Source organism: Dysidea avara, chromosome 2 (assembly GCF_963678975.1).
Source record: "Dysidea avara chromosome 2, odDysAvar1.4, whole genome shotgun sequence".
Taxonomy (NCBI): domain Eukaryota; kingdom Metazoa; phylum Porifera; class Demospongiae; order Dictyoceratida; family Dysideidae; genus Dysidea; species Dysidea avara.
Window position 1 is genome coordinate 31,704,903 of NC_089273.1, and position 13,152 is coordinate 31,718,054.

At 37.5% G+C, this 13,152-nt stretch overlaps 1 protein-coding gene across 1 annotated transcript in view; it reads left to right on the plus strand.

The window, feature by feature from the left end:
- Window positions 1-790: 790 nt before the first annotated feature.
- LOC136247069 (uncharacterized) overlaps window positions 791-13,152 on the plus strand; it is a 79,664-nt gene continuing 67,302 nt past the window's right edge. Inside the window, exons 1-3 of the mRNA XM_066038681.1 lie at window positions 791-883; window positions 2,735-2,822; window positions 3,699-3,850. Of these exons, the coding sequence (XP_065894753.1) occupies window positions 3,808-3,850 (43 nt within the window). The 5' untranslated portion in view covers window positions 791-883; window positions 2,735-2,822; window positions 3,699-3,807. The remainder of the gene's footprint in view (window positions 884-2,734; window positions 2,823-3,698; window positions 3,851-13,152) is intronic.

Sequence of the window (13,152 nt, forward strand, 5' to 3'; positions counted from 1 at the left end):
ATAGGGGGTTGGGGAGAGCCATATTCTCTAGTTCGGTGCTGCATTTTTGAAGCAGCAAATAATCACCTCTTAGTAGTGTCTCATTGTTGATTTTTGCTAGTTTGGCCTTTTCAAATGGTCTTAAAAGCTGCTTAAAAGGCTCCGAATGTCTCAAACAACATCAACATTATAATTATTTTTAGTGGCGCTTAGTACGCACGAAGGTGCTGGATGACCATTTACAGTTAGTTTGACTTTGGTTTGAGGTGAATTTATAATAAACGCTAGTCAAATGTGCATATTTTCATGAGTTGATAAACTGATCTTGGCCTGACAAAGTTTAGTAGCTGTTTTAATCAGAAGCATGGCTGGCTCCTCCACAAGGTGGGGGGGGGGATTTGCCCCAAATGCCCCATCCTGGATCCGCCATTGTGTAGCTACTGTACTTGGACCCCTCAAAGATGGCAGTCTGTGTTTGTGTGAAATGTTTTTGCTTATACAGTCGATTGCACATGCGTTTGAACATTGCGTATGGCAAAAATCAATCCGTGAAGTTCACTGGTGAAACAGAAGATTCACGGAACACTTTCTGTTCTTTCTTTTTTGTATTTGAACTTGTTTAGTGCTGTTTTCTTGACTGCGTAGCCTTGCAGGCAAGCCAGACACAATTCACGCACTACGCAATGTTCAAACGCATGTGCAATCGACTGTACGCAAGATCCGTTATACTTTTCCGTCTTTAGTTAAAAATTTAATTCACAAAATTAGTTCACAAATATCACGTGATCAGTGAGACCTTTTATCATGTGATGCGATAACTGCGCGTTGGAAGGTGTGTCGTTGTGATCTCTCCTCGTGAAAGTCGTTGCTATCGTGATCATTGGGCGATTTCTTTACCAGTAAAGTACGTGAAATTGTGTAAATCTATTTAGGATGGATAAATAAACGATGCACACTTCCCGATTAATTCTTGTGTTGTGCCCTTTAGTTTACAATCAGGTTTTAATAGCCTTTGTGTATTTCTGTATACGAAGTGGATGTTTAGCCGGTCACCGGTCACGGTGCAAATATTTATTTAGCCGATCGTTTGTTGGGAAGTGTCACCTACAACTCTAGTATCAAATACACTAGTTGTATAAAGGTAAGTTTTTGGGTGAGTTCGAGGCGAGCTAGGGTTGGAGCGAGCGAAGCGAGCGTCCCGGCGAAGCCGGGCCAACCCTAGAGGGCAGTGAAAGTCATCATTACGTTTAACAGGCAAACGTCAGGTTAGCGTTAGGGTTAGGGTCGGGTTCAGCTTTGGTTTCTTCTTCACTGGTATGGTTAGACTATATAGTATTTTATATTTGTAACATTAAATAGTACAAAAACAAGAGGCATAGCCAGTAAGCACCGGTAGTACAGTGGTAGAGCGTTGGTACTCTAAGCCTGGATGTGTGGGTTCGAGTCTAGGTCACGTCAAACTTTTTTTCTTTGTTTCTTAAACCTTTTTGTGTCACGATTTTTTCTAAGTTTTTTTTTTAAAATTGCAATGACCGGCTAAATATCAACAGCCTTCTGTATAATAAAGGTCTCCTAAATTGAGCAAATGTATATCCAAGTTTTAGCACAGTAAAATTACTAAACCTTAACCATTACCGGCTGGCCCCGCCTTAATTAGCAACAATAATACTACTTAATTAAAACAAGGCCCTTGTGCTGTATGCAATAAAAGGTGTACTTTAACTTGCTTAAACCAAGCATTGTGAGTTGCATGCTGACAGGAGGTCATTACATTCAAAAATCATCAATGACAAGCTGTCTGTTGCTATGCTGAATGTATTTCTAAAAGCAAACTATTTAAGAGTTTGCATGCACTTAAGTTTCTACATGGCACTTCCTATCCCAATCACTAGTGACACTGGTTTGAGCTTCCATAGGATGTTTCAGGTCTTTAGGGGCTCTCAATGCAATTCTTGAAAACAAAATGTAGTATGGTACTAGTGCCATCTAAATCTTTGTCATTTAAATGCTGCTGTAATGTATGTGCAAGTACAGGGCCAAGGTCATACATACCTGGTCGACTTGCCAATTTGTAGTGAGCGCTGTAAGTTAAATCCCAACTCTGTAGACCATTACAAAAGTAAGATATGGCTGTAATTGTAAGTGCCTGTAGTTTGTTTTCAGTATAGTTACTATAGAAATCGATTTCTTTAATCTTACTATTGTCTAGCGCTATTATTTCCAAAAGCACTTATACCTAAAACTTGGGTAATCCATTCCTTGGACACTATAGATATTACTTAGATAATAAAAAGAAGTTTGGAAATTGTCCAAACTAGGTGGAGTCTTGCTGAGACTATCACAATTGAGGCCATAAGACATCTTCTTTGCTACAACACTTAAACTAAGGCCATTATAGAAAAGGGTACTGGCTCCTTTCACATTGCAACCCTATTGCCTCACACCTGCTTTAAGTAAATCTAGTACATACTTTTTATTGTTTGGAAGGATGGACTGGCTGCATGCAGTCAGTATCTGTGTCTTGTTGTGTAATTGTTGAAGATACTCGTGGAAAACAGGTTGATGTTGTAACCTTCTCATAGGATTCTACACATTACACCTGTAGTTTATTTGACTTGGCAGCTATAGTTCTGTTACAGCTATAATCAAGTGTGTGACATTATTGGTATTACACGTTTCATGCGTAGAAGCATTCTTCATTATAAACTATGCAACTATGTATTATGGACATAGCTCTTCATCTATTTTGTTACAGATTTTGTGCTTGTGAAGACTACTTTCAGTGGAGGTCCTGCCCACCTAACCACTGGGTGGATTTGTTATCATTCTTCTAATAACCACAAGTGGGTGGATGTGTACACTTGTAATAACAATATTGTCACATGATAAACATGTTGATGGTTATAATGCACTTGTGATGGGCAGGTGGATCCAGTGGATTGGTGGAATCGGACAGTGAATTAGATAACCACCTTTTAACAAAGCCACAGCTTATATAGACATTTAAAACTGCTATCTTGTTTTTTAGAGTGAGAAAATCTGTGTCAAATAAACAGGAATTTAGGGTGACCTCTTGGATTTGGTGGAACATGGTTTGTTTGTAGTACTTATGGTGTTCATAGCCCCTTACACTACATATTTCCTGATTTATGACAGTTTTAATATTTCATGAAGAATTGGTCTGTATTGAGTTACAAAACTGACTGTAACTATACATTGTGTATATATCTTGAAACAAGAGTTTTACTGATTACAGATTGTTGATTGCCCTTTCAAGTAATGCATAAATTATGGGATATCAGATTAATTATCATGTTTTAGGCAGGACTTGTGGTCGCCACTAAACCACAAACACAAAATAAATGCCAAAGACCTTCCCTCATAGCACAATACACCTAATGGCATTTGTGTCAGGTATACATATATGTGAAGTGAATACTGTTGAGCCTGGTGTATATACATACTGCCTAACACTACCCCCTTCCAAATTTGTTTTTCTCTTCCTAGTTCTTTGCTGTAACACACAACATGATAATGGACTGTATGAAACACAAACTGTATAATTTTGCCGACCCATAATGTACTCACTAAACTATAGACAGCAAAATTAAAATTTGTTTGTGAAGACAACGTAATTGTTCATTTCTTATATTAATACTGTAAAGTGTTATTTGATGATGAATATATGCATGTACATATGTAGTTTTGTGTTTGCCTAGGTGTGTAAGAAACAAGTTTTCAACTATGTATCATTAATTCTTGTGTTGAGGACCTCATTAACACAATTGTGCACTTATTGATATTTCAAGTTGTTTTACATTACAATATATGATGGATGAAATGGAACTTACTTCATCTGGTCAAAGTGTAGGTCAGTAGCTGAAAAGAGTTTAGTATAATACGTACAACTGTTGTTCTGTGAATAGCATACAGTATTCTGTATACACGCAAATTTTCAACTGTCTGTGCAAAATTTTCATCTTCTAAAAATTAATAATGATCAATATTATCCTGTCTGTTGTAACTGAACTACTACTTTTTCCTAAGTGCCATCTGTTTGTAAGCAATAAGAAACATAAATGTTCTACTGTATATTTTTTGAATGCATTAAAGCATGTCTATGTTTGACGCTACAGATATAAGCATGTTTTCTCTTCTTTGTAAATACTGTATTATAAAGCATTAGTAGTGCTACTGAAAAGACAGTTTAGGTTTTGAGTTGGAGATTTGCTTAGCCATTTTCTAATATGCAGCATTGTGCATGTACGTATATATACGTATATGTTGTGAGTGATTGCTGGTAATGTGAACATAATGTGTGCAATGAATGTGGAAGGGAATCAGAAAATACTGTTGGCTACAAACTTGCTGATTATAGGGGTTTGCTTATAATTGCTTGATAGTATACACCTTTTCACCATAATGCATCAGATTCTATTGTTATGTACATTATTCTCTGGAATTTCCAAAAGTGATCAAAAGTGATAGATTGAGTGCAAATAAATGCTATTGGTTGAGCCAAAACCACAGAAATCTAACACTTTTGCTAATACAGTGTAAAGTATATAAATCCCAGACTGAGTTATTTTACCCACATTTGCCTGTATCCTCAATAATATTGCTGTTAATTAATAGCATTTGGGTGTTAAGCATCTGTTTTCAGTAGAGTAATTTAAAAAAAAAATAATGTTGGTATATATAAACAATTGGGCTTCAATTATACATTCATCTAAACATAATATTTATTAATCATTGCCTGAGCAAATTTCAATTCAGATAACCTTTGATTTGGGGCTCTGCAGTTTTTCCAAAAGCTTTTACACGGTATGTTTTAACTTTAGTATTACTAAAATAGTATGCGTAGGTATTGCCCTGAATGAGTAATGTACAAAATAAGTGATCACAATTATAATAATTATAGTGTATGTGGCCTGCTGAGTAAAAACTGGCCTTTTTCACAAAATTCTATATATAGCATACATTATACTGAAATGAAATGGGCAAAAATGCACGTGTTACATAAAAATATGCACATTTTAATCCCTTTGGTATACACTAAATCAAAGCTTTACTCAATGAAACCTATACATTATCGGATTCACTTGTTCATGGAGAGTAAGAAAACTTTGTTTCATGTTCATACAGCAGAATGTTTGTGAGTTATGGGTGCTTATTTGTAATGCGGTAGAAATAAAGTTTACCATTGTATATATTTGTTGGAATGACCTTCATTTTTGTCCACACAGAGAAGTACAGGAAACACTATACCTTGATACAATTGCCAGTTTGTAGTGAATAGATTGAGCCAAGTCCCACTTTCATTACAAAGCTTGTTTCAGTCATGAGTTATGATGGATTAAAAGTGCCTGTAATTTATTTGCCATATTGTTGCTATACAAATTAAACTGATTGCTATTCCAAATGTCTTGCACTATAATTCCAAGAGTATTCATCATAGAAGGATGAAACTTTGGCAGTCAACTACTGTGTTACTATAGATAACAGAGAAACAAAAAATGGAATTTGAGGAATGTGTGACTTGCTCAGCTGCTCACATGTTATTAAGTAAGTAGCAAAGGGGAAAAAATGCACTCATCTACCCCTACCGTAAACGTCTAGATGACAAAACACTTGTGTTGCACTATTAACCACTACTATATTTTTGTAATATTTTGATATCATAGCTTCTCTTAGTATACCTCGATATGACAGTATATTGCAGAGTAGGGTTGGGCAATATCGCCAATATCGTCCATAAGTGCCCGCAATCGCACATACATATTGCCTTTGCAATATTATGTATCTCATAGGCAATATTAATTTTATCATACTGTGCAGTAATTGTTGTACTTATCTTCTAATTTGTGTTTAATTTTTCTGGGCCTCATAATTGGTACAGTTCATGCATACAGTGGTACCTCCTTCATCGACATTTATTATCTGGGCACCTTCATTTTCCAGACAACTCAAATTCCTTATAGTTTATTGACCATGATGAAGTTTGGTTTAGGTGAAAGCACAAGGAGGGAGCTTGCTGTTTACTGTGTGTTAACTGGGTATTTGGATTCAGTGTAATGGAATGGTGGACTGGAATGATGGAATGGACTGGAGTAGTGGAATGGAATGGTGGAATGGTGGAATGGAATAGTAATTAGGTAGTTCTCACCCCTTTATAAGACCACCTTCTAACAAGACCACCTCTTCAAAAGACCATTTTCCTTTAATGTCTAAATTGTTGTTTTAGAGTGTATCCCCATAGGACAGTCTTATTGATGAATTGTGTGCCAAGTTGTTTTTGCATGTGGGGTATTGCTATACCAACGATACGCAAGGAAATTTTGACGTAAGCACACTTCAGCAGATTTGAAAAATAAAATGTTGGCAAAAATAAAGAAATTGTAGACAAAACCTGTACTTTTAAAGGTGCTTATAAGCATTTGATGAATTTAAATTTGACGAATTAAACTGATTCGTCAAATTCGTCTAATTTTCCTGACGTCAAAATTTACTTTTGTACAGTATTACAAATTGGATATCACTCTTTCTTTTCTTGACATGTGGCACACAACTGTTAAATGAGACCGTCCAATGGGGAAGCAATAAGATAGCAGCACTTTAAATGTTAAAGTACTGTAAAATGGTCTTTATAAAGAGGTGGTCTCCATTAGAAGGCGGTCTTTATAAAGAGGTAATCACTGTATGAAATTATCTAATTACCATTCCATTCCACTATTCCATTCCATTCCGTGGTAGGTGTGCACATTTCATGAAGTCACCCCATCCACATTTTTAGCCAACACACTCAACCTCAGAGTAAAGCTTATCTAATCCAAAACAGCCAAGCTGTAAAAAAAGTGTGCGGCCCTCAGAAAGGCTATGGTGAAAAAAGATGTGAAATCCAAGGTGGCGGCCAAGAAATGGCTGTGATGGTAGGTTAATGGTAAAAATTTTAATAATGACAATTCAGGTAAATTTTGTGAAGCGGCACAAAAATTCACCTGAATTGTCGTTATTAAAATTTTTACCATTAACCTACCATCACAGCCATTTCTTGGCCGCCACCTTGGATTTCACATCTTTTTTCACCATAGCCTTTCTGAGGGCCGCACACTTTTTTTACAGCTTGGCTGTTTTGGATTAGATTTCATTTCTTTTTGTATTTGTATACCCCAAAGCCGGCCCATAGGCCAGCTTTGGGACTTTTTTAACCTATGTTTTTTTTCTTTACTACAGGAAGAAGAAAAGATGAAGTAGATGTAATTGAAATATTTTATCAGTAAATGTACAAATTATATATATAATACATATATGACCGGATTTGCGAAAAGGGGCCTTCCATACACATCCAATTTGTCAACTTTGACAATTGATAACTTCAGATTGGAAAGAGCTATTGCCTTGAAATTTGGGCAGTGGTGATTTCTTTGCAGCTGAACTCTCTACATGATGGTTTCTTTGTAGCTGAACTCTCTACAAGGTAATTTCTTCTAGCTGATCTCTCTACAGGGAGATTTGTTTGTAGCTGAACTAACTACAAGGTAAATTCTTCTAGCTGATCTCTCTACAGGGTGATTTGTTCGTAGCTGAATTCTGTACAGGTGATTTGTTTGCTGCTGAGCTCTTTACAAAATGGTTTCTTTGTAGCTGAACTCTCTACAAAGTAACTTCTTCTAACTGATCTTTCTACAGGGTGATTTGTTTGTAGCTGAACTATCTACAAGGTAATTTCTTCTAGCTGATCTCTCTACAGGGTGATTTGTTTGCGGCTGAATTCTGTACAGCTGATTTGGTTGCAGCTGAGCTCGGTTTCCTTGTAGCTGAACTCTCTACAAGGTAATTTCTTCTAGCTGATCTCTCTACAGGGAGATTTGTTTGTAGCTGAACTATCTACAAGGTAACTTCTTCTAGCTGATCTCTCTAGAGGGTGATTTGTTTGTAGCTGAACTATCTACAATGTAATTTCTTCTAGCTGATCTCTCTACAGGGTGATTTGTTTGTAGCTGAATTCTGTACAGGTGATTTGTTTGCAGCTGAGCTCTTTACAGAATGGTTTCTTTGTAGCTGAACTCTCTACAAAGTAACTTCTCCTAACTGATCTTTCTACAGGGTGATTTATTTGTAGCTGAACTATCTACAAGGTAATTTCTTCTAGCTGATCTCTCTACAGGGTGATTTGTTTGTAGCTGAACTATCTACAAGGTAATTTCTTCTAGCTGATCTCTCTACAGGGTGATTTGTTTGTAGCTGAATTCTGTACAGGTGATTTGTTTGCAGCTGAGCTCTTTACAGATTGGTTTCTTTGTAGCTGAACTCTCTAAAAGGTAACTTCTTCTAACTGATCTTTCTACAGGGCAATTTGCTTGTGGCAGAATTTTTTACAGGGTGATTTCTTTGCAGCTGAACTCTCTACATGGTGGTTTCTTTGTAGCTGAACTCTCTACAAAGTAATTTATTCTAGCTAATCTCTCTACAGTGTGATTTGTTTGTAGCTGAATTCTGTACAGGTGATTTGTTTGCAGCTGAGCTCTTTACAGAATGGTTTCTTTGTAGCTGAACTCTCTACAAAGTAACTTCTCCTAACTGATCTTTCTACAGGGTGATTTGTTTGTAGCTGAACTATCTACAAGGTAATTTCTTCTAGCTGATCTCTCTACAGGGTGATTTGTTTGTAGCTGAATTCTGTACAGGTGATTTGTTTGCAGCTGAGCTCTTTACAGAATGGTTTCTTTGTAGCTGAACTCTCTAAAAGGTAACTTCTTCTAACTGATCTTTCTACAGGGCAATTTGTTTGTGGCAGAATTTTATACAGGGTGATTTCTTTGCAGCTGAACTCTCTACATGGTGGTTTCTTTGTAGCTGAACTCTCTACAAAATAATTTCTTCTAGCTGATCTCTCTACAGGGTGATTTGTTTGTAGCTGAATTCTGTACAGGTGATTTGTTTGCAGCTGAGCTCTTTGCAGAATAGTTTCTTTGCAGCTGAACTCTCTACAAGGAAACTTCTTCTAACTGATCTTTCTACAAGGCGATTTGTTTGTAGCTGAACTATCTACAAGGTAATTTCTTCTAGCTGATCTCTCTACAGGGTGATTTGTTTGTAGCTGAATTCTGTACAGGTGATTTGTTTGCAGCTGAGCTCTTTACAGAATGGTTTCTTTGTAGCTGAACTCTCTACAAGGTAACTTTTCTAGCTGATGTCTCTACAAGGTGGCTAGTTTGTAGCTGAACTCTCTACATGGTGGTTTCTTTGTAACTGAACTTTCTACAAGGTGACTTCTTCTAGCTGATTTTTCAATAGGGTGATTTGTTTGTAGCTTCACTCTCTACAAGGTAACTTCTTCTAGCTGATCTCTCTACAGGGAGATTTGTTTGTAGCTGAACTCTCTACAGGTGATTTGTTTGAAGCTGAACTTTCTAAATGATGGTTTCTTTGTAGCTGAACTCTCTACAAGTTAACTTCTTCTAGCTGATCTCTCTACAGGGTGATTTGTTTGCAGCTGAGCTCTTTACAGAATGGTTTCTTTGTAACTGAACTTTCTACAAGGTGACTTCTTCTAGCTGATTTTTCAATAGGGTGATTTGTTTGTAGCTTCACTCTCTACAAGGTAATTTCTTCTAGCTGATCTCTCTACAGGGTGATTTGTTTGTAGCTGAATTCTGTACAGGTGATTTGTTTGCAGCTGAGCTCTTTACAGAATGGTTTCTTTGTAGCTGAACTCTCTAAAAGGTAACTTCTTCTAACTGATCTTTCTACAGGGCAATTTGTTTGTGGCAGAATTTTCTACAGGGTGATTTCTTTGCAGCTGAACTCTCTACATGGTGGTTTCTTTGTAGCTGAACTCTCTACAAGGTAACTTCTTCTAGCTGATCTCTCTACAGGGTGATTTGTTTGTAGCTGAACGATCTACAAGGTAACTTCTTCTAGCTGATCTCTCTACAGGGTGGTTTCTTTGTAGCTGAACTCTCTAAAAGGTAACTTCATCTAACTGATCTTTCTACAGGGCAATTTGTTTGTGGCTGTATTTTCTACAGGGTGATTTCTTTGCAGCTGAACTCTCTACATGGTGGTTTCTTTGTAGCTGAACTCTCTACAAAGTAATTTCTTCTAGCTGATCTCTCTTAGCTGAATTCTGTACAGGTGATTTGTTTGCAGCTGAGCTCTTTACAGAATGGTTTCTTTGTAGCTGAACTCTCTAAAAGGTAACTTCTTCTAACTGATCTTTCTACAGGGCAATTTGTTTGTGGCAGAATTTTCTACAGGGTGATTTGTTTGCAGCTGAACTCTCTACATGGTGGTTTCTTTGTAGCTGAACTCTCTACAAGGTAACTTCTTCTAGCTGATCTCTCTACAGGGTGATTTGTTTGTAGCTGAACTCTCTACAAGTTAACTTCTTCTAGCTGATCTCTCTACATGGTGATTTGTTTGTGGCTGAATTCTATATAGGTGATTTGTTTGCAGCTGAGCTCTTTAAATAATGGTTTTTTTGTTTGCAGCTGAGCTCTTTAAATAATGGTTTCTTTGTAGCTGAATTCTCTCAAGGTAACTTCTTCTAGCTGATGTCTTTACAGGGTCACTAGTTTGTAGCTGAATTCTCTACATGGTGGTTTCTTTGTAACTGAACTCTCTACAAGGTAACTTTTTCTAGCTCATCTTTCTACAGGGTGATTTATTTGTAGCTGAATTCTTTACAGGTGATTTGTTTGCAGCTGAGCTCTTTAAAGAATGGTTTCTTTGTAGCTGAACTATCTACAAGGTAACTTCTTCTAGCTGATGTCTCTACAAGGTCACTAGTTTGTAGCTGAGCTCTCTACATGGTGGTTTTTTTTTGTAACTGAACTCTCTACAAGGTGACCTCTTCTAGCTGATCTTTCTACAGGGTGATTTGTTTGAAGCTGAACTCTCTACAAGGTAACTTCTTCTAGCTGATCTCTCTACAGGGAGATTTTTTTGTAGCTGAACTCTCTACATGATGGTTTCTTTGTAGCTGAACTCTCTACAAGGTAACTTCTTCTAGCTAATCTCTCTACAGGGAGATTTGTTTGTAGCTGATCTTTCTACAGGGTGATTTGTTTGAAGCTGAACTCTCTACAATGTAACTTCTTCTAGCTGATCGCTCTACAGGGAGATTTGTTTGTAGCTGAACTCTCTACATGATGGTTTCTTTGTAGCTGAACTATCAACACAGGGTGATTTGTTTGTAGCTGAATTCTGTACAGGTGATTTGCTTGCAGCTGAGCTCTTTACAGAATGGTATCTATGTAGCTGAACTCTTTACAAGGTAACTTCTTCTAGCTGATGTCTCTACAGGGTCACTAGTTTGTAAATGAATTCTCTACATGGTGGTTTCTTTGTAACTGAACTCTCTACGAGGTAACTTCTTCTAGCTGATCTTTCTATAGGGTGACTTGTTTGTAAACGAATTCTCTACATGGTGGTTTCTTTGTAGCTGAACTCTCTACATTGTGGTTTCTTTGTAGCTGAACTCTACAAGGTGATTTCTTCTAGCTGAATTATCTCTTTCTATAGTTGCATGAATTCCCTACAAGGTAGCTGATCTCTCTACAGGGTGAATTGTTTGTGGCTGATCTCTCTACAGGGTGACTTGTTTGTAGCTGATCTCTATACAGGTTACTTGTTTCTAGCTGATCTCTTGAATTCTCTTCAGGTGACTGCTCTATTAGGATGACTGCTCTATTAGGATGACTGCTCTATTAGGATGACTGCTCTATTAGAGTATCTCGATCTCGCACTTGCTACACTAAGTTGGATTTCGTGTTATAACTCCGTGGTTTTAAGTCTGATTCTTCTACACCATTGAAGAGCCTTTCTAAGATGATAACTCCATCTGTACAGCGATTTTCAAAGCATTACCCCAAGCGGTTTACCTGGTAGGCGTGGCAAGCAGTCGTTTTTTATTAGCTAATCTCGATTGCGTAATTGTTACACACTGTTGGTTTTTTCGTTGTATCTTCCTGGTTTTTAGCTCGATTTCTTTCAAACCACAAAAGGTTTGAGGTTCAATAGTTAACCTATTCACCCACCGATTTTCAGCTTCTTCCCATACGCAGTTTACCCTGTAGGCGTGACAACATATTGGTGTTATTTTTCGTGAATAATCGCTCATAACTCTTTGCCTGTTTATCGTATTCCAGCCAAAGTTGGTACAGAGATGCGCCTTTATATCCCCCTTCTGTGTGCCAAATTTCAAGGCAATCGGATATGGCGTGCGAGTTTTATAGCAGTTTTTGTAAGTGTGCGACAAGAAAAAGAAAAATAAGAAGAAGAAGAAGAAGAAAAAAAAAAAACCAAGAAACTGAGCCAATTTTTGAAGTCGCATATCTCGGGAACGCGCGAAGCGATTTCGCTCAAATTTGGAATGTGGAGTGCTGCAGTTGGGGGGCATGTCCACAGCAAAAATCGTCTTGTTTCATCAAGGAAGCACAGAGCTACGGAGGTGCGAAAATTGCGTTTTCTTTCTTCCTGTCAATATACTCACGGGTGTTACGCGCCGGCTTCTTGGGCCGCACGACACACTACCGTGTGTCTTGATTTTATCTTTTAGTATATGTTAAAGCATAGCCGCGAGTGCTATATGAAAAATAAAGCACGAGGCGCGCGGTTGAGATGCTAATAAAGCATGAGGCGAAGCCGAGTGCTTTATTAGCATCGAGGTCAAGTGCCAAGTGCTTTATTTTTCATACAGCACAAGCAAGGCTATACTTTAAATGATTTATGGAACTTTCTAGTTGTGTAGCTTCACCATACACTAGGACTCGTAATTAACACACATTGCACGAACTATTAGCAGCCTGAATGCACATAAATTAGTTTAACAAGTAACTCATGCGTAGTTCACCATAGTTTGGCATGGTAGACATTCATCGTGTATTTTGGCAGGTTTTGCTCACAACCCACAATCGATTCTATTGTGAGTCACATGGTGAAATATTTCTGTGATATCTCCAGGACTTGTCCGTTTATATTAACAAACGTAACAGCAACGTTACCTTCTCCCACCCATCATCGAAGTATTTAGGTATGTCTATAAAAGCGATTCAGTGGTAGAACTCATATTGGCTGGGGTGATTGATCACTCAGTGTGGCGAGGCTATCAGTAGCTTCACCATACACTAGGACTTGTAATTAACACACATTGCACGAACTATTAGCAGC